Source organism: Gopherus evgoodei, chromosome 9 (genome assembly GCF_007399415.2).
Source record: "Gopherus evgoodei ecotype Sinaloan lineage chromosome 9, rGopEvg1_v1.p, whole genome shotgun sequence".
NCBI classification, from domain to species: domain Eukaryota; kingdom Metazoa; phylum Chordata; order Testudines; family Testudinidae; genus Gopherus; species Gopherus evgoodei.
In genome coordinates this window covers 69,927,177-69,948,924 of record NC_044330.1, presented here as the reverse complement: position 1 = coordinate 69,948,924, position 21,748 = coordinate 69,927,177, and the positions used below count along the sequence as shown (strand labels likewise).

The following is a 21,748-nucleotide window of genomic DNA, read 5'->3' as shown; positions in this document are numbered from 1 at the left end:
TCTGAATAAAAAGAAATGGAACATTTCTACACCTGACTGGTTTTCTGTGTCTCTTCTTAATGTTCTTTCTCAAACTGTCTTATCCTGTGGTGGGATAACAGGGAACCAGACCAAGTCCCCTCATCCAGTAGGCCAGGGAAGAGGTCTGTGCATGATGCAATCTGTCAATCCAGAGGAGGGCAGCTGGTGTCCATACAAGCCTAGCTTCACAGGGCTGGGGCTGAGTTAGTAGATGTAGATTGAATAATTATCCAACTGGAAGATATTTTTTTCCAGTGACAAGATCAGGAAGGGAGTTTTGGATCCCCTGTGAGGGGGCCTCACTGAGTGTTCAGCCATACCAACTGAGGCTTTGTTTCTGGAGTCCTCTCCCCCAGGGACCAGCTGGTGTAGGATAAGTAAAGCTGTGTGTCATCTGCATATTGCTGTCACCTGACTCCACCTTGTCTGACCAGTTCACCTACTGAGTGCTGGTCAACGTTGAGTAGGAGAGAGAATTGATTTTTGTGGGAATCCACAGGTGAAGGGTCTGTTGGCAGAGGTGCACTTTACTCTGAGTCATCCCACAGAAATGAATGGGACTAATCATGCGTGAGCAAGAGTGGCAGAATCTGGCCCACAATGTTTCCATGGATAAAATGGCTTGGCTGGATGGGATCATAATAACCCTGTCTAGCATGTCCAGCCCCAGTGTACCGCAGACGCCGACATGTGTATCGACACACATCTTTTATCTGTTGTCTCCTTATGCATAAAGCCATAACCACACACATCCTGTGAAATACTATTGCACATAAGATTGGCATGTATGATGTGATAACAGCCCAGGGGTGTCTGGCTGCATCCAAGGCATGCTTGCATATACTATAAATGCATCATGGCGAGGACTAGTTTTTTGTTTTTCAGCTGTTAGTGTTTGAGCACTGTATATACATGCATGGCTCTGAAGCAGGGGTGGGGAAACTTTTTGGCCTGAGGGCCACATCTGGGTGGGGAAATTGTATGCACGGCCATGAATGTAGGGCTGGGGCAGGGGGTTGGGGTGCGGGAGGGAGTGCGGGGGATGCAGTGTGCAGGAAAAGGCTCAGGGCAAGGGGTTGGGGTGCAGGAAGGATGCAGGGTGCAGGAGGGGGCTCAGGGCAGGGGTTTGGGGTACAGGATAGGTGTGGGGTATGGCAGAGGCTTGGGGTGCAGGAGGGGTTTAGGGTGTGGTAGGGGGCTCAGGGTTAGGGTGTGGGGGTGCAGGAGGGGTTCAGGGTATTGGCTCCAGCCTGGCACTGCTTAGCTTGAGTGGCTCCGGGGTGGTACTGGCATACAGCAGGGCTAAGGCAGGGTCCCTGCCTGCCCTTACCCCCGCCACTCCCAGAAGTGTCCAACACCATGTCTCTGCTGCCCCTAGGGGAGTTGGGGGGAAGAAGGCTCTGCGCACTGCCCTCGCCTGCAGGTACCTCCCCTGAAGCTCCCTTTGGCTGTGGTTCTCTTTTCCTGGCCAATGGAAGCTGCGGGGGGCCATGCCTGCAGGTGAGGGCAGTGTATGGTGCCCTCTGCCCCCGCCTCACCCAGGGGCCACAGGGACATGGTGCTGGCCACTTCTGGGAGCAGTGCAGGGCTGGCAATCCTGTGGGCTGGATCCAAAGCCCTGACAGGCTGGATCCAGCCCACAGGCCATAATTTGCCTATCCCTGCTCTGAAGCCACCACAGAAATGTAAATACACCAGCTGGATGCTTTTGACATGAAATAGCAACAGCATATTGAAGGCATATGGTGGTTCCACCATGTTATGAACAAGGATGTAAGGCACTGGACCAACCAGCCACCAATGTCTTCTCAAATGACTATGCAAGCTCAGGTGGCTTGGTCATCTGCTCGGTGTGCCAGAGTCCCTACCAATCTGCCAGTTTTATGTGGTTAATCCAACAAAAGCTGGTTGGCAAAGATCTTGAGGAAGGTCTTGCATATGTTGGAGGGATGTCACGGCTTTTGATCTCACCTGCCTCAGCCTTAACATAGACTTAGCCATAACATCGGTAGGAGCCAGACTCTCTGGAAAGAGGTGAACTGAATTGTGCACTCAGTGGTCCACGAGCAGGAGAATTAATCAATGACTGAATGTTAGAGTATTTGTACAGTATGTTCACAAGTTCACAGGTCCTATTGGTTTATGAGCAGCAAGAACTGCTAGGGCAATTCAATTAATTGGGAGACAAACAGGAACATTATCTGGCCTCAGTTAAAAGAAAAGGGCTATTGAAATTCCCTTTGGTTACATGATCTTAATTGTGTGCCTGAGGCCTGATGAGATGTGGGGTCCAAGAGACATTCTGGCAGGGCCTGCACCTCTGATAAATAGCTGATATCAGAGGTATCTAACTGCTCATGGCTACAGCATGGTTGTCTCTGGTACACATGACACCAGGGCTCATCCTAACAAACACAGCTCCTGTCTCTCCGATGCAGAAGCCACAATGCATTATGTTTACTGACACAGCTAAATGTGCTGCATTAGCACCTGGCGCAAGCCAGGGAAAGCAGTTAGTTCCTGGTACCTTATGTCTCTGAAGAATGGGAGCACTAAGTTTGCTGCTGCTCTGAAGGAGGACATTGAGATGTCTGGCCTCTGACAGAACTCCCGGCTGTCCATCAGGCTGGACAGGATGGCACGCAGCTAGGCTATGACAAATTCCACCTGTAAAAGAATAACTCACTAGACCTTTTGTTTAGGTTTCCCTGCATTTGTCTGCCTCTTCTGTTAGGGTTTGTTTAACTCCATGAGATTTAATCTACAATTAACCACTAACTTAACTGACAAACACCCAAACCCAAATAGTTGAAGAAGCGATTTATTCTTTTTGACATACAGGTTTTGCATCTGATATGAATTTTCTAAGGGGCCGCTGGGGTTGGTAATGAAATGTCGCTTGTGCTGCTGCATGATTGTGAGAAAACTGCGGACAGAACACCAGGCACCTTCTCAGGCACTGAAGCCCCTGGACTGGGAGTGGAGAACTCTGAAACATCAGCATCTCCTGTGGAAGAAACAAAACAGGGGTAATGACATGTCCATATGTACCATATAAACCCTGCACTCTTGCACCATATTGGCAGCCAGGGAGGCCAGTAATAAACTATGGCCAAGCTCTGTATAGACAACAGTGTGCTAACCAGTAATTACAGATTTGATGAAATACTGTCAGTGAAAGGCTAGCTGGGGTAAGAAGGATAGTCTAGTGGGTAGAACACTGGACTAGGCCTCAGGTAGGCAAGGGGGTCAATTCCTGGCTCAACCACAGACTGCCTGTGTGACCTTGGGCAAGTCATTTAATCCACCCTGTGCTTCAGTTCCCAGCCTGTCAAACAGGGATGATATGTCCCTACCTCACCGGGGTTCTATGAGTCTAAAAGCCATTAACAATTGGGATACACTTAGATCAGACAGTGATGGGGATTATATAGGTACCTAGATACCTGTTTTCTCCCGTAATGAGGAGCCTTTATTTCCAGCATCTTCGTAGGACAAGGCAAACTGCACCATGAGAAGAGTAAAGAGTCAGGCCTGGTCTACACTATGCATTTAAACCGAATTTAGCAGCGTTAAACTGATTTAACCCTGCACCCGTCCCACAACAAGGCCCTTTATATCGATATAAAGGGCTTTTTAAACTGGTTTCTGTACTCCTCCCCAACAAGAGGAGTAGCACTGAAATCGGTATTGCCATGTCAGATTAAGGTTAGTGTGGCCGCAAATCAACGGTATTGGCCTCCAGGCGGTATCCCACAGTGCACCATTATGACTGCTCTGGAAAGCGATCTGAACTCAGATGCACTGGCCAGGTAGACAGGAAAAGCCCTGCGAACTTTTGAATTTCATTCCCTGTTTGCCCAGCATGGAGCTCTGATCAGCATGGGTGGCGATGCAGTCCCAAATCCAAAAAGATCTCCAGCATGGACTGTACAGGAGATACTGGATCTGATCGCTGTATGGGGAGACAAATCTGTTCTATCAGAGCTCCGTTACGGAAGACAAAATGACAAAGCATTTGAAAAAAATCTCCAGGCTATGCTAGACAGAGGCCACAAGCATGGACTCAACACAGTGCTGTGTGACAAGCATAATGAAAAGCCAAAGAATCAAATGGACGCTCATGGAGGGAGGGAAGGGATACTGAATTCTCCAGCTATCCCACAGTCCCCGCAGTCTCCGAAAAGTATTTGCATTCTTGGCTGAGCGCCCAATGTCTGTAGGGTCAAACACATTGTCCGGGGTGGTTCAGGGTATATCTTGTCAATTTACCGCCCTCCCCCCCCCCGTGAAAGAAAAGGGAAAAAAATCATTTCTTGACTTTTTCAATGTCACCGTATGTCTACTGCATGCTGCTGATAGACGTGGTGCTGCCGCACTGAACAGCAGCATTCTCTCCCCTCCCCTCCCCTCCTCGGTGCCAGATGGTACAATACAAAATGACTTATAGCCATCCTCATCATCCTGTGAGTGCTCCTGGCTAGCCTCGGTGAGGTTGGCTGGGGGCGCCTGGGTAAAAATAGGAATGATTCCCGGTCATTCCCGGCAGATGGTACAGAATGGCTGATAACCGTCTTCATCATAGCAACTGGGAGCTGAGCTCCATCAGCCCCCCCCCCCATGTCTACAGAAAAGATTCTGTACTGCCTGGACTATCATAGCAGCGGGAGGCTGGGCTCCTCTCCCCTGCCACCATTTAATGTCCTGCCTGGACTATCATAGCAGCTGGAGGCTGCCTCCCCCTCATTTAATCTTACTAAAAAGTCAGTGTTTCTTATTCCTGCATTCTTTATTACTTCATCACACAAATGGGGGGGACACTGCAACGGTAGCCCAGGGGGGTTGGGGGAGGAGGGAAGCAACGGGTGGGGTTGTTGCAGGGGCACCCCTAGAATGGCATGCAGCTCATCATTTCTGCGGGATCTGGCACAGAGCGGCTGTGCTCTCTGGTTCTCTAGTACACTTGCCATATATTCTAGGCAGGACTGACTCTATTTTTAGACAAAACATAAAGGAGGGAATGACCCGGGGAGTCATTCCCGTTTTTGTCTTTGTGCCCCCGGCCGACCTCAGCAAAGGCCAGCCAGGAGCACTCATGACAGCAGCAGACGGTACAGAACGACTGATAACCGTCATCTCATCATCAATTTACAATGGCAGACAGTGCAATAGGGATGGTAACCGTCTCTGCTACCTTGCAAAGGCAAATGAATGCTGTTGTGTAGCACTGCAGTTCCGCCTCTGTCAGCAGCACCCAGTACACATACGGTGACAGTGACAAAAGGCAAAACAGGCTCCATGGTTACCATGCTATGGCGTCTGCCAGGGCAATCCAGGGAAAAAGGGCGTGAAATGATTGTCTGCCGTTGCTTTCACGGAGGAAGGAATGAGTGACATTTACCCAGAATCACCCGCAACACTGTTTTTCCACCATCATGCATTGGGATCTCAACCCAGAATTCCAAGGGGCGGGGAAGACTGCGGGAACTATGGGATAGCTACAGGATAGCCACCCACAGTGCAACGCTCCAGAAATCGATGCTAGCCTCGGTACATGGACGCACACCACCAAATTATTGTGTTCTGTGTGGCCACATGCACTCGACTTTATACAATCTGTTTTACAAAACTGGTTTATGTAAAATTGGAATAATCCTGTAGTGCAGACGTACCCTCAGTGTATGATTCTGTCTCATTCATGCTCTTCAGGGCTATACGGCTACTGAATGAACAACAAGAAGCTCTTATCTTGGGGCAGTGTTGTAATTCCAGCTGTGGTTCTGGTGCTGTCAGGAATGACAGGAATGCAGCTGGAGGCACTAGATGTAATTATAGCCTCCAGCATGTGGATTAGAGTGTCAGAGTTTTCTAAGCGGTCTCTAACCCAAGCTGCTGGACAACAAAAAAGCTGACCTAATCTAGCCCAGTGCCTGGATTACTGGATGAGCACACAGGGACCTTGAAGGGAGGCTGCCATCTGGCCTGGCAAAGAACAGCGCCCTACTGATTTCCTTTAACAAATTCAACCCAAACCATTTCCTGGGACCATGTAAATATCAGCCCTCCTCACTACTGACCCCATCCTGGAGTTAAGGTGACTGCTCACACGAGCTACAGCTGTTGTATTGGCTCCGGTTTCCCCAAGCATTTGCTGCTTTAGCTTGTGAATTATTATGAATACCGGATGGGGTGAAAGCAGCTCAGGGGAATGAAGATGTTTTCACTGAAGGATGGGAAAAGTAACAACTGACTAATGTTTTCTACTTTTTGGGTCCATTGGACCATGTCTCGGAAAATAACAAGACCTTGTTACTAGGCTGTAAGTAATGGCCAGTGGCATGGATCCCTCTGAGTATTTGTGTCTTCATCCATCAGTCTGTGCATTTGTCTCCTTTTAGGTAAATAAGACCTCAAGGCTGATCTCCAAGAGAGCTGATAACGCATAGTCAGGAGCAGACTGACCGTAAGTCCAAATCTTTCTCCTGGCTAGTAGAGACCTGCAGAGGGCAGGAAAACTGGGGCTACTGCTATTTATTGCTGCTTTATGAAAAAGCTCTGAAAGAATCTTTCCAAAAAGATTTTTGTTTTCTTTTTTCACTTTAGAAATTCAGGCCTTGTCCACCCTGCTGGCAACTGGCGAACGAGAAAAATCACAGGAGTGAAAGTTTAGCAACAGGGAAGAGAAAGGATTTTTAGCCAGACTCAGATTGGGTTTTTTTTGTTTTACACTTATCTGATGAACACTTGGGAGACAGGGTGTTTTTGTTAGAGACTGCACATCAGCACCCCGTCAGCTGAGGTGTGGAAGCTCATAATAGACATGGAAGACCCCAACCTGTTCTCTAGCAAAATCAGAGAAGACCAGGCTTGACATGCCTAATATTTTAAAAGGTTAAAGAAAAGAGGGGGGTGTTTGTTGGTTTTTAAATAATCCCTCTGCATCCAAGAGAAAGCAGCAAAAAAGGGCACAAACCCAGTGTTTTAGAAAGTCCTTTGCAGCTCACCTTCCGTATAAAGAAAGACTCCAGTATCTGCTTCTGAGGCCATTACTAGCCCATGGAGCCATATCCCATGAGCTTTACTGGCATAAGGGGACTCTTTCCTTTAAGTCAGCCCAGGTTTGTCTTATCAATAGAGAAGAGGGGGAGCAATCTGTGACCCCAGATAGCCAAGGTTTAGTGAAAAGAAGTTACAAGCTTACAACTGGTTGAGCTAATAGCTGGTTCATCACAAATCCTTCTCGTCTACTTCCTCTCTTCTGACCCCTTTGGATAGGCTACTCTGAATAGCTGTGTGTATTAGAAGATGATGCTGTTGTGCAGATGCATAAAATAAGGTGACCCAATTTTTGATCACACTTGTTTGGGAGGCGGCACATACAGCCTGTAAGGATATGTCTACGCTGTAATGACGGGATGTGATGACAGCTCATGTACACATATCCACGTCAGCTTTAATTAGCTGGCTTGGATACTGGAGCAGCTGTGGTACCCTGGGCTTCTGCATGGGCTAGCCCCAGGAGTAATTGCCCTGGCTTCCAAGTGGGTTTGTATAGTGGCTTCACTGCTCTGGTACCCAAGCTAGCTAGATCAAAGCTAGCTCAGGTATGGCAGCTCAAGCTGCAATTACACCCCAAGGTTATTCTAGATCAATGGTTTTCACTCACAGGTCCCGGGCCCTATGGGGGGCCAGGAGCAGGTTTCAGGGGGTCCGCCAAGCAGGGCCAGCATTGGACTTGCTGGGGCCCAGGGCAGAAAGCTGAAGCCTTCTCCACCTCCGTGTGGGGCTGAAGCCCTGAGCCCTGTCACCCAAGGCTGAAGCTGAAGCCTGAGCATCTTAGCTTCGTGGGGCCCCCTGTGGCCTGGGCCCCAGGTAGTTGTCCTGATTGCTACCCGCTAACACTGGTCCTGGCTTTTATATGCAGAAAAACAGATGTTGTGGCACAAGTGGGCTGTGGAGTTTTTATAGCATGTTGTGGGGGAGGGGCTCAGAAAGAGAAAGGTTGAGAACCCCTGTTCTAGACATACCCTACGATCCCTTCTCCCCAACTGGCCAGTCCCAGTGAGACTCCAGTCTCTAGGGTTCCTGGAGTCCTACGAACTACGCCCTGAGGTCAGCTATTTGGGGGTTATTTTTAAAAAAGGCACAAGTAACCCAGCTGCTTCCTTGTACAACTGACCTAGTATGTTAGTGTGACAGGAGTCCCATCTCTGGCCCTGCACCTGACAGCACTGCTAGTGCTTGGTGGCCAGCACAGTCACAGCAGCACAAGCTGGGGCTTAGATGGCAAAGAAACAGGCCTCCTAGAAGAGAGAGGAAGACGGCAGCAATCTGTCTGGGAAAGGTTCTGTTTGACACAGGAGGAAATGGCCTGCTCATTGTACACCTTTCTGAGGGTTTAACTGCTCCTCTGCAGGTACAGAGAGTACAACAGGCAGCTGTGGGATCACTTAGGGGAGGGGCTGTAATTCCACCCAGGGTCCTGGTGATGCCAGGAATGACAAGAGGGAAGTCACTAGATGGAATTTCAGCTTCTTATATAACATTTAAATACCCATATTTTGAGTAAACCATGGATCCATTCACCTTTTGTGTGGGAACCTCAGCTCCACCCATTCCCTGTTCCCTCTACTGCATCCCTCTTTCTCAGAATATCCCCAGCTTCTCTGTGCTTCCCCCTTGTTTTCTCCAAGTGTCCCCACTGTGCTTCCTTCTGGCCCTTTCCTGCTGTGCTTTCTAGCCTCTCCTGCCACTCCTGATTGGGTCCCCGGCTGCCTGCTCTACGCTCGTTGCCAAAAGCTGTATACAAGGAGTGTCTCTCGTGCAAAATTATTTTAAAACAGATTTACCTCAGGCGTCCTTAATGTGTCTTCAGTATCCTGAGCATGGGACATGTTAACATATGGATCTGTCAACCAGAACACAGATATCATTTGTTCAACCATTTCTAGTTTCCATTTCAAGTTATTATACATTGCATCACTCTTCTAGCCTTACTGGAGAACAGTATCTTGCCTCTTTTCTCTCCTGATGTGTGTGTAAATATAGTGGGCACTGTCTTTTACCTTTAGGAGCTTTCCTTACATTCAGGGGGCTTGTTACTTTCGGGGCATGTTTTTACAGTGCCTAGGACAAAGGGGCCCTAGCTTGTAGGTACTGCCATAATAAATAAGCAACAGTAAAAATACATGGAATAAGATGAGGGAACAGAGAAGGATAAACCCATAAAGACCCACTCAGTGACAGTTTATGCTCCATTTCTGCAAGTCATTAGTGGATTTTAATCATAGAAATAGTGCAATTGTTTCAAGGCCTGTATCCATTACAGCAGCCTTTACTGGTGCACCATGCTTGTGTTCCAAGGAAGCCAAAACTATGCCCTAGAAGCAGGAAGTGAAAAGGGGTTCTTACTCAAACACAGGCTACAGCCAATATGTTCCAAGCAACCCCAGGTATGGTGTATCAGTCATTTCATTCCCCCCCCCGACCTTCCCACATCCAGTACTTGTATCCCCTGCATTCAATTCAGGCAGCTTCCCCCTTCACACTGCCTAAGCTCAGCAATAAGGGCATCACAGGACAGGCAGGTTCTGTCTCAGTAAAGTAGGACAAGGAGCCCAGGGAGGAGTGGGGGGTGAAGACAGGAGACAGGCGGACACTGGGGACAACTAGAACTGCGAGTATCAGAGGGGTAGCCATGTTAGTCTGGATCTGTAAAAGCAGCAAAGAGTCCTGTGGCACCTTATAGACTAACAGACGTTTTGGAGCATGAGCTTTCGTGGCTGAATACCCACTTCATCAGATGCATGTAGTGGAAATTTCCAGGGGCAGGTATATATATGCAGGCAAGCTAGATCTGGGAGTAGAACTAGAACTGGGAGTAGTCAGTGAATCTGGGACTGGCTGGACAAGGAGACTGGAACTGGGAGCCAGAGAAAGAAATGGGGGGGAGGGGCTGGGAGCTGGTAGGTAGGTGGAGAGACTGAGATCAGCTGAGGAGCTGGGATGAGACTGAGACTAGCTGGGCAATAGGACTGGAACTGGGAACCAGTGAGCAGGAAGGAGATGTTGGTGGGGGAGACAGTTCTGATGAAGAGCCAGGGTGAGGGCGAAGAACTGAGACTGGCTGGGCAAAGAGACTGGGACAAGAAGATGGGGAGAGGGAGACTGAAACTGGATGAGGAGCCTGGGACGGGAGATTGAGACTGGGAGCTAGTGGGGATGAGGAGCACAGGTGTGGGGGTGATTGGAATTGGGGCAGGGGGAGAGAGGCTAATCAGACAAGGAGCCAAGAATGAGGAACAGGGACTGGATGTGAAAGCAGTCTGGAGACATGGAGCCGGAGATGAATGGTGAATGGCTAGCCAAGGAGACTGGGTCTGGGAGCAGTGGGAAGATTGGGACTGGGTCCAGAGTGGGAGACTGGGCCTGGGTGGGCAATGAGGGATGAGAGGTCTAAAGAGAAGAGACGGGACTTACTCCATTAGGAGAATAGGACAGAGATGAGGAGCCAGGGGTAGGGAAGAGACAGGACTGGGACAGGGATAGATTGGAGGAAAAGTGATAGACAAATCTGCCCTGTAAAGCACATTCCCCTCCAGAGACTGGAATGGCACATAAGATTTCTGAGTCTCACCATTCCTCTACTGTCAGCAAATATCTGTGAAGACCACTAGCAAAGTGTCTAAGCTGGTCCACACAGAGTTTAACCACCTATTACGGCTAGTAGTTACTCTGTTAATTCAGGTGGCAAAGGTCTGAGCAGTGGACATAAAAGTTCTAACCCTGCTGATGACCCATGTGGGTGTCAGTACGATGCCACGATAGAATTTCTGTTTTTCCAGTTTGCTTTTTTTTTTAAACCTTGAAAACTCCACACAAAAAGCTATATTTAAAGAATAGTACTAAGGAACAACTCCAGAGTGGGTCTGTCCACAGGATCTTGTGGAAAAAGCAGTATGTGACCCTGTAACTGAAGCCTGTACCATGCATACGCACAAAGGGGCTGAATTAAAGTCACACAGGTAACCTTAATTCTGACATTGCCTAAGTTTTGAGTGCTTGACTTTCTAACCTTAATAATGTTCTTTTAATGTAGTTTTTGTGTGTGCAATAGCATTTTATACAAAATATCAGAATTCAGATTAAGAAGAAAAAAAACCTTCAAACTCTCAAGTAAGTAAAGTACTAGAGGGGTAGCCATGTTAGTATGGATCTGTAGAAGCAGCAAAGAGTCCTGTGGCACCTTACAGACTGACAGACGTTTTGGAGCATGAGCTTTCAAGGGTGAATACCCACTTCGTCGAGTGCAACATGCATTCAATGAAGTGGGTATTCACCCACGAAAGGTCATGCTCCAAAACGTCTGTTAGTCTATAAGGTGCCATAGGACTCTTTACTGCTCTTCAAATAAGTAAAAAATCAAACATTTACCTTTGTCCTGGGTATCAGGAACTTCACTCTCACTGAAAAACAAAAGAAGAAAGTCATTTTGACTATAAATAATAGTGATAAAGAGTAATAAGGTCCAGCACTTTTATAGCAATTTTAATCTTCAAATCTTATTTCAGTGGGTCAGCACTCGTAGGGTCTGTCTGCACTTTGTATCTGGTACAGAGCTCAGCCCATTTCCATCAGTGCATAACAATTAAGCAATAGACATTCCCAGCACTTCATGCATGTATTTTGCCCAATCCTTCAGGCCTGACTCCAGTGAGTATTCCCACTCAAAGGCATCACGCACTGGTGATCCAGGACTCCTGTGTTCTGTTCTCCACTCTACTAGTGGCCTGCTCTGTGTCCTGGGTGGGTGGAGAAGTCTCTTCACCTCTCTGTGTTTCAGTTCTTCTATCTGTGTAAAGCACCTGGATATGTGTGGCTGAAATGCACTGCATAAGAGTTATGTATCATTGGGTGGAGTTTTCAAAAGCCCCTAAGGAATAAAGTCCCATTGAAACTCACCAGGACTTTGATTCAAGAGCCATTGACTTTCAATGAGACATGCTCCTAAATCACTTAGGGGCTTTCCAAAATGGCACCTCTTATTGCTGACTTCAGGGACACCTGACTGCAAGATTGGGCACGTCAACGAATTAGCTGCCTGATAAGGAAGAAGCATGTAAAAGTTGCATCAAATTCAAAATGAGTCAGGTGAACAAGAAGAAAACCCACACTCTTAAAAACACAGGTTTTCTCTTTAAATTTCAGCTCTGCTCTGTATTTAGGGCCCAATCTGCTCCCTCTCAAGCCAATGGCAACTCTCCCACTGAAGTCAATGGGGGCAGGGAGGGTACTGCCTGGATATGCTTGCAGAAATTTGCTTCATAAAATTAGTGTTACAAGCAACTGAGGGTGTCAGAGGGTCACTCCCAGAGCTTCCTTTTCATTCCTCCTTTGGGACACATCTAGGATGCTCTACTGCTCAGAAGCACTATACAGGGAAGAGAGCACTGGGAGCTTCTTCCACTGGTCCAGCAGCAGGACAGGGTTTCAAACACCAGGCTGGGTTGCCCAGCATGGTTCAGTCACTTTGTGCAACACCACTAGAGAATTCTGAATGTATAGCTGATGTTTCTAGGCCCAGGAGGAACACCCCAGCACCAGAGGGCATAGGGCTGCTATATGGCCTCCTATGCCAGCCTTCATTCTCCTTGCTGATAGCAAAGGAGGCATGGCCAGAGGAAAGGCAATGTGCCCAGATTGCCCCTATGCACTGATCTCTAGCTGAGGTTTTGGGCGCTTTTGGGTACTGGAATCTGGTATAAGCTGGAGCAGTACTAGAGATTGGTCCTGCAGTTAGCAGCCCCTAGACTGCCAGAGTGCGAAGGTAAATTTTATGCCTCCCTACCAATGCTGTGTGTGTGGTTCAGCCAGACCCCAGCACCTGGCCTGTAATGTTAAATAGAGTTCTATACTGAAACCAGCTAGTGCCACTGATAACTTACCATGACTGCAAAGGGGCATTGTCTGACACTGCTGTAATCTAGCCTTCTGCATCCTGTGTACCTCCTGAGAAGCATTGACCCCCTCCCTTCCCATAAAGTCAGCAGCAGTTGAGGAAGTTCAGCAGTTCACAAGAGCAGCCCATGCTGCAGTCTGCAGCATCTGCTGGAGGTGGGTGCAAGGTGCACCCACATTGTACATTCCAGCTATGGCTGCCCTGAGCCATTCTGCCCTGGGAAGTAGGGCTAGGACGCCTGGGGAGCACAGAAAAAGAAACAGTTCTCAAAAATAACCACCCACAAACTTTGTCAGTGAGTATTTCCAACTGTGAGCTGTGACTGTGGATGTTTGTGTGGTGATGGGAAGACAGAAATGAAGGATATTTCATGGTGACAGAATAAATTAACTTTGCCAAGGAACTTAGGAGTCATTGCCATGGAGTTTGGTCTATTGTCCGGCAGAGTAGCCAGGGCTACTGGTAAGGGTTTCAGGGCTGGTCAGGGGTGAGAAGATTGTTGGATGGAGCCCTGTGTTACTTCAGAAAGAGCCCCATAAAATCTAGAGACAGCCCTGCCCAGGGACGTCTGGAAACCCTCACCCTTAAGCATAGTTCCCTCCCTTGTTTTTAGCCTCCAAGTAGTTACCTTAAACATGGGATGCCCTTGCTTACAGCAGACAGCAGATCTATGTCCAATTTAGGCCCTGCCAAGTTAGTTAATGTTGTTTCTTCCATAATCTGAAAAACAATTACATTTATTTCTCACAACATTCCAGTTCCTGGCTCACTCATCTCACCTGCTTCTATTCCTTGCCTCTCTAGGGCCTCGTTTTGTTCCCTTCATGATAAGATCACCTGAATAGTACTGCCTCACAGAGCAATCTCAAGGCATTAAAGGGGAGGTGGACCCATTGGGAGTTCTAATGAAAAGCTAGAAAATAATTTATGCAACACCTGGATTAAAAAATAATCCAAAAGACAAATAATGAAGTTAGGAATAAATGGTATAAGAGAGGGGAGTGAGATTCCATGTGGGACGAGAAGTCAGGCAAAAGTTCATACCATTTAAACAAGCCCTGTATGTTTCTATTTTGTAATATGATGTACAGTTCATATGTTCAGCTATATTTGTTAATCAGTATCAACTTCAAATTAAATTCTGTTTTCTCCTTCTTCTGATCATGAAGGAGGATTTTAAACAAGACTGGACATAGCTCTGATCTCTGCAACACTTGCCTCTTACTTTTGCCCAGCCCTATGTAAAATGGCCAAACTGTGTGCGTGAGCTGCACTTTGCATCCCTGGGGGTCTGATCCTGTACTCAGTGGGAGGTTTCTCATTGATTTTTATGGGAGCAGGATTTGGCCCAGTGTAATCGGGTGAAACAGTAAAGGTTTCACGTACTCCACTTACCTTGTACTGATCCGCTTTCTCAGGGGCCTGGACAGCAATTAAATTATTCCACATATCAGCCAAAGGGGCACTCTCATAAGCAGGCATGATTTCCTGTTCCACTGCTGCATATTCCTGGCTCTCAAAAACCGAAGTGGAATCTACTTTTACAATTTGTTCAAAATCCTCGTCTTCACCATGTTGAATATCATATGAGACGAGTCGTGAAATAAGTTCCTCCTTGCTCTTGACATCTTTTAGAAGTTCCACCCTGGTGACATCAGGTTTCTTCAGGTTCTGAAATGAATTTCTGCAAACAACCTGTTGTTAAAGAGAGAACTTTTGAAGAGAACAGTATTTCAGAGTCGTTTTTCATACAATTTGTCTACTATGTGCTAATAAGAAAACAAGGCGGTACAGGGAGATTGTTTTAGCTTTGCATATGGATACATTGTTTTTACTCCATTGGAGTACGCAGGAAAAACCTGTACTTTGTATTTGAATTTTTTTTTTTTAAATAAAAGGCTGTTCACTCTGTTGGATGAGGTGATAACCACAGAAAAGGCTATCATAAAAGAGAGGAAACATAGCAGACCCCCGGAAGGATGAAATCTTGCCCACACTGACATCTATGGGAGTTTTGCCATTGCCTTCAATGGGGACAGGATTTCACTCATAGTATCTACTAATTTACCACAAGTAAAGAGGTTGGAGGCCAGAGAGAGGCTCAGTGCCAGACACGGCCACCCTTACTCAGGCGGGGTAGCATCTTACTCCAGGAGTAGTTCAATTTAAGTTAATAAGACAACTGGAGAAGCATAGTCTTACTCAGGCTGAGTAAGACTATCAGAATCTGGCCCTGAGTGATTCATTCTGGGTCACAGAAGAATCAGGAGCAGTTTGGGGAATATTAATCTAGGAGTCTTGACTCTAAATTCCCTTCACTAACCACTAGATACACTACCTCTCTTTTACTATCAGGACTGGACTTGCTACCAAGATGCCAAAAACACTTTTGAACACACTCGTGATGTGAAATCAACATTATATTCTTAGTATATACTTTGCCCACTCTATTATATTTAAACTTTCTGAATTAAAAGAGATGAGAATAAAATATGAAGGCAACATAAACTATCAAGTACAATACCCAAAACAGACTACTTGGCCTTGATTCAGCAAAGCACTTAAACATATGCTTAATTTTAAGCATATACTTAAATCCCATTGACTTCAATAGGACAGGAGCATATGCTTAAAATTATGCATATACTTAAGTGTTTTGCTGAACTGAGGCTCTAGGTGCCGATCCCGTAACCTGCTTAAGCATGTGAGTAATCTAATTGACTTCAGTGGGACTTCTGTTTAGAGGTTAAGCATGTGCTTAAATGCTTTCCTGGATCAGGATCATAGTGACAGTATGATAAACAATTTTTTACCAATTTGCATTCTTTTTACTTACATCCTTTGGTTTGATATCTAGTCGTCCGAAAGCATTCACAGAGGACCGTCTTTCTCTCCTTTTCTCTATATCACTTTCAGTACCTGTACTTAGCATACTTGATTTAGATATCGATCCTTTTCTTAGTTCTGGTAGCTCTAGTCCAGAATGACATATGTATGTCTCATTCAGTTTCTCGATAGGCTCTGTTTTTATGGAAATAACTGCTAAATGGTCTGAAATAAAGTCTGGATCTATGTCTAACGGTTTGTCTCTAATATGAGGAATTATTTCAATTGGTAGCTCTTCTTCCTGTAGCAGTGTTTCTGCTGGATGCCCATTTGCATCGGTCATTGACTCTCTAGAACTTCCTGCCTCAATATTTATTTGAATGGGGACTGATGAAAGATCTTTGTCAGCAGTACTGTCAACCTCTGTAGCACTGCAGTTATCAGTTGGTGACTGTTCATTAAAAGAATGTATTAGATGGCCACTGGAGATTTCATTTATTATTAGACTAGCTGTTCGTTCCGGAAAAATTGTTCTGCAGTTTGTGACATCGTGATAAAGGGCTGGCTGAGATCCAGTTTCTTGCAAGACACTATTGTAAATGCTTTGAACCACTTGATTAACAATATCTTCATACCCTGGATTTAAATGTTGGTCTTCATCTGCAGCTACTACAAGATTGATTTTATTTTTGGACATTCTTTTTTTTACTGACTGTTTAAGTGTGTCCGTAATCTCATTCACTTCAGTTTTTGATAAACATTTTTTGTGTTCCAGGCTTGCGCTACAAACGGAGTTTAAGATTGTAGACACCAATTTACTTATTATTTCTTCTACTACTATTGCAGGTAATGCACAGTCTTGTGATTGTGATAGCTGATACCTGGTTTCATGTGTTGATATGAACTGGCAGTGCTCTTCATACACCTGCCTATGCCTTGTTTCATCTCTGGGAGATTTCATTACGCCCAGTGGAGAGAAGAGTTTTCTTGGAAACTGCTTACCAATAGGGGGTAGAGTCATCCTGGAGCTAATTGCTCTTTGTTTAGTTATTGTTCCCAGCGATGGTCTAGAAGGTCTTGCTGTAGGAGCTGACATGTAGTACATAGACTTTTTGGTCACCTCTGATGGGGTGTGAGCATCCCGCTCTGAGAATTTGTGGATTGTTGGACAGAGACGAGATGGAATTTCCTCTTCCATTTCTGTTTCTTCCTCAGAATAAATCACCATTCCAGGAACATTGATAGGTGGAAAGTTTTCCCTTGGGTCAATTTCTCTTAATTTTCTAGCAGGCAGTTTTATTCCTTCTGACACTGCAACACCTTGGCCATGAATTTTATTATTTCCAAATGTTCGTCCAGACTTTTCCATATCAAGAGTTCCAGATTTCAATTCCAAAGTAATTTCAGTTTGAGGCTGAGCACATCGATCTAATACAGTACTAATTATCTCACCTGCCATAATGTTTTCTTCGGAGTCATCATACAATGGGATTGTTTGCCTTTGGCTAATTTCTTTTTCTAGCTTCCGCTTGAAGATTTCAAGAACATCATTAACAGCAATTGTAGCGTAAATGTTCAATTCTGAATGGAGACCTTGCACTTGGATAATAGCACTTTCTATGCTTTCCTTTGTAATCATACTGCTTACCCTTGATACATCTGATGAACTCTGGAATTGTTCTAAGGTTGGCAGCGTTCTTTTACTTGTAGTTCCTGGCATTTCACCTTCAAAGGCTTTTGATGATCCCTCTATTTCATTTGCTGTCTGGGTTGAGAGAGGCCTTAAGAATGGTGTCTGTTGTGCACTAGAAATATTTTCAACTGGGAGTTTCACTATTTCAGAAAATTTACATTTAAAGTCATGTTTAAACTGAAAGGCTACAAATGACTCTAGTGTGAATACAACACTTTCCACAGTCTCTTTGGCTATTTTATCAATAGTAAATGAAGAAACTGTTGGGTCATAAGCAGGCAATTCTGCTTGCATGATCTTATTTTTTTCTGTTTTAGAAATTCTGCTAGTTCTTCTGGCAGGGACCTGGTCTTTCCTCCTTATTACAGGTTCTTGGTCTGATGCCATAGCGATGCTAGACACCAAACACTTGTGAAAGTTATCAAAAACAGTCGCTACAATCTCTTTAGCAACTAATCCAATTTCTTTCTGGAACTCTTTATGAAAAGTCTCAGGAAATTCAGTTCTTTTAAAACTACTACAGAACAATCTTTCACTAAGCTCAATGGGAGCTTTCTTTAAAATGCTAACAGAAGCACTTAGATCTTTTACTCTCCTAAAAACTTCCTTGACCACATTCTCAGCCACTTGTAGCATTTTCAAGTTGTCATTGTCATTTGCGTCTGTTACTGTTTGCTTGTCAAACACTTTTTTAAAAATACCTCCTTTAGGAAGATCTTGATTTAAGTCTGAAAAAATATCCTCACCAATCAGACCTTTTTTGGGCTTGGTATCTTTTGTTGCCGATTCACGTTTAAAATAAGTTTGGCTAAAAGGAAACTTCTCTGTCTTGAAAGTCTTCGTGGGAAACTCAGACATAGCTCCCATGCCCACAACTTCCCGGCGCAATCTAGAAATACTTTCAGTATGATAGTGAGGTGATGTTGCTGTTTTCCCCTTGTGAACACTTTCTTTCCAAAATTCACTTTCCAGAGACCTCTGTGTGCTCTTTGACAGAGATGTGAAAGATGATTTTTGAGATTGCAATGGAGTTGGCTTCCCTCCTGTCACTATCTTGAGATCACTTGGTGAGCTGGTGGCTTTTATGCTTGTATCTGTAAAGATGATCTTTCTGGTACTGGAGGATGAAAGACTTGCAAAAACATCAAAGAGCTCTTCATTACATGTGCTACAGCTACTAGAGTTGTCTGAAGAGAGTGCTGACTCTTCAGATATTGTATATACTGTATCTCTCATTCTCTCTTCATATTCAGTTACTGCTGGGTATAAGATATTTGTTACTTCAGCCACGACCCGTGTCAGGATATTCTCTATTGTATTGTTCAGTTCTTCAGTTATGGTGTTCTGTAACAGAAGCAAACAATAATGGGCAATTTCATGTGCTTATTCACTTAATGTTTTTGTTTTGTTCATAAGGTATAAATTACGTATTGTGTGCTTTTTATGAACTTTCATGTAAGCAACGTATTGCCAGGGCAGAAAGAGAATTTTGGCCCTGTGGCAGAGATTAATTTAATTTCAAAATGAAATATGGTTCAGGAGGAAGTTGTGTTGAAAGGACAGGTCATCCAATCAGAGAACAGAAACAAGACCATGTGGAACAGGTGTTGGTATTCTCTATTATATACTGGTGAGAAGCTGACTTTTGAATTGCAGATATTTGATACTGAAAGGAATCCTGGGGAGAGTGCAAAGTTTAGAAAGACTGAGCCATTTATTGGCAGAAATTTATATGCACAAAATAATTTCAAATACTGAATACATCCAAAAAATCAGTTTGTTCACAGAGAAAAAAGTTACGTTCACCGAGTAGATATCGGAAAGTAACTGAAATACTTCTCTGATGAATTATATCTACTAAGGTACAACCCATCCTAAATGCTCAATTACTGAGGGATAATCTACATTCATTCTTATATTTGCTTTCTACAACCAACACTCTGTATAACTTTTCATGAGTGATGTACCCAAGTATTCTGATTCTAATATCTAAACTGTATCATTACATTTATTCATCTAAATTTGGGTTATTGCAGATTATGTACTATAGGTATCTTATAAATTTTTTAACAAACTTTTTATTTGTGGATAACCTAAGCACTATTCCCAGATGTACAGACACTCTTTTCTCAACCTGTGTATTATATAATTTAAACATTAGCTTTAATACAAATTTTAAATCTGTTCATTGTGAATTGCTAGCCCAGTTCTACTCAGCAATTATTTCCCTCGCCATTCAAGTTCCCTTTCAAGTCATTGAGGACTCTTCAGCAGTCTTGAGAATGCGTTTTGTTTCACCCCATTTTTGTCCCATCTCAGTTTGTGAAAGAATGGTTGTTTGTTAGTTCTGAGACCAAAAAGAAAGACAGACCTTTATTGGCTCCACCAGCTGATGTCTCAAACTATGAGAAACAGTCCAAAGAAAGAAATGACCCACCTCTATTCTGGAATGCAGGGTAGTCATCTCGTGACTCCTACGTAACAATACATTTCATACATGAAACACAACTACACACATCCAACAAACTGTTACTTTTAGTTTTATATTTGAAGGGTGTGTGTTCAATGACTTCATACCTGGAAAAGTGCTCTGTTTTTGACATTATTAGCCATCTCATCAAAGCTCTGCTGAGAGACCAGTGAAGAGAGGAACGTTTGTGGAAAAGACTTTCCATTAAGTGAAGGTCGATTAGAAAGAATAGCACCTGGGGGGAAAAAAATGAATAAAAAAAAGTTACTCACCTTCTTATAACTGTTGTTCTTCGAGATGTGTTGTTCACGTCCATTCCAATCAGGTGTGCGCGCGCTGCATGCACGATTGTCGGAACATTTTCCCTTAGCAGCTCCTGTTGGGTTGGCCGTGGAGCCCCCTGGAGTGGCACCTTTATGGCGCTCAATATATGACCCTGCCGACCTGACCCCCCTTCAGTTTCTTCTTGCCAACTACTCTGACAAAAGGGGAGAAGGGTGGGTATTGGAATGGACATGAACAACACATCTCAAAGAACGGCAGTAACGAGAAGGTAAGTAACTGTTTTTCTTCTTTGAGTGCTTGTTCATGTCAATTCCAATCAGGTGATTCCCAAGCTCTACCTGGGAGGAGGAGTAGGTGTCAAGGAACCACTGATTGGAGCACTGCTCTGCCGAAGGCTGCATCATCTCTGGCATGATGGGTGATAGCACAGTGAGAGGTGAACGTATGCACCAATGTCCAAGTAGCTGCTCTGCATATCTCCTGTACCAGGACTTGGGCCAGAAATACCGCTGAAGAGGCTTGAGCTCTTGTGGAGTGATCTGTAATAGGTGAAGCCAGGACCTTGGCCAGCTCATAGCATGTGCAGATACAGTCTGCGATCCAAGACGAAATACGCTGAGAAGAGATCAGGCATCCTTTCATCTGATCTGCAACTGTCACAAATAGTTGGTTCGATTTTCTGAATGGCTTAGTATGCTCAATGTAGAATGCCAACATCCTCTGGACATCCAGTGAATGAAGCCATTGTTCCCGGGCACTGATGTGAGGCTTGGGATGAAAAATGGACAGGAAGATATCTTGGGTGGTATGAAAATGAGACACCATTTTGGGAAAAAAAGCTGGGTGAGGCCTGAGTTGCACCTTGTCCTTGTGGAAGACTGTGTAAAGTGGATCAGAAGTTAGTATCTTCAACTCAGACACCCTCCTAACTGATGTAATAGTGACTAGAAGGCCACCTTCCAGGACAAGTAGAGCAAAGAGCAAGTTAACAATGGCTCAAAAGAGGGCCCCATGAGCCTGGATAATACCAGATTAAGGTCCCACGGAGGTACCGGCTGACAAACATGTGGGAATAACCTTTCCAGCCCCTTCCAGAAATGCCCCACCATGGGATTGGTGAATAAAGAATTGCTGGATGCACCCAGGTGGAAGGGCTAGATGGCCGTGAGATGTACTTTAATAGAGGACGGTGCAAGGCCTTGTTGTTTCAGGTGTAGGAGGTACTCTAAGATGAGTGGAACTGGTGCCTGTAAGGAAGGTGTATGATAATCCTCACACCAGCATGTGAACCTTTTCCACTTAGCTAAAAAAATGGCCCTGGTGGATGGTTTCCTGTTACCGAGAAAGACGTTCCTGACAGGACTCAAGCACAGGAGCTCCGTCAGATTTAACCATGAAGCTTCCAGGCAGTGAGATGGAGGGACTGACGGTCTGGGTGGTGAAGGTGGCCATGCTCCTATGTGATTAGGTTGGGGCAGTGTAGTAGAGCTATCAA

The 21,748-nt window shown here is 45.1% G+C and overlaps 1 protein-coding gene across 1 annotated transcript; it reads right to left on the bottom strand.

Annotated features, from left to right (window-relative positions):
* Positions 1–2,824: 2,824 nt before the first annotated feature.
* On the bottom strand, positions 2,825–18,365 carry LOC115657028 (fibrous sheath-interacting protein 2-like). The gene is made up of 9 exons (XM_030574223.1): positions 17,587–18,365; positions 16,808–17,508; positions 15,816–16,000; positions 14,366–14,674; positions 13,608–13,699; positions 11,455–11,486; positions 8,871–8,929; positions 3,468–3,525; positions 2,825–3,028 (listed from the first exon to the last, which is right to left on the bottom strand). The coding sequence occupies exons 1-9, from the start codon at positions 18,363–18,365 to the stop codon at positions 2,886–2,888; spliced, it is 2,358 nt and encodes a 785-aa protein (XP_030430083.1). The 3' UTR covers positions 2,825–2,885.
* Positions 18,366–21,748: the final 3,383 nt, after the last annotated feature.

What these genes read in the sequence shown, in the direction of transcription:
- LOC115657028 (XM_030574223.1), bottom strand. Translation starts at nt 18,365, where the DNA reads ATGGGAGCTATGTCTGAGTTTCCCACGAAGACTTTCAAGACAGAGAAG. An exon ending in ATCAGTACAAGGTAAGTGGA is followed by an intron (nt 13,700 to 14,365) that starts GTACGTGAAACC and finishes ATTGTTTTTCAG; the next exon opens with ATTATGGAAGAAACAACATT. An exon ending in CTCATTACGGGAGAAAACAG is followed by an intron (nt 3,029 to 3,467) that starts GTATCTAGGTAC and finishes TTTCTTCCACAG; the next exon opens with GAGATGCTGATGTTTCAGAG.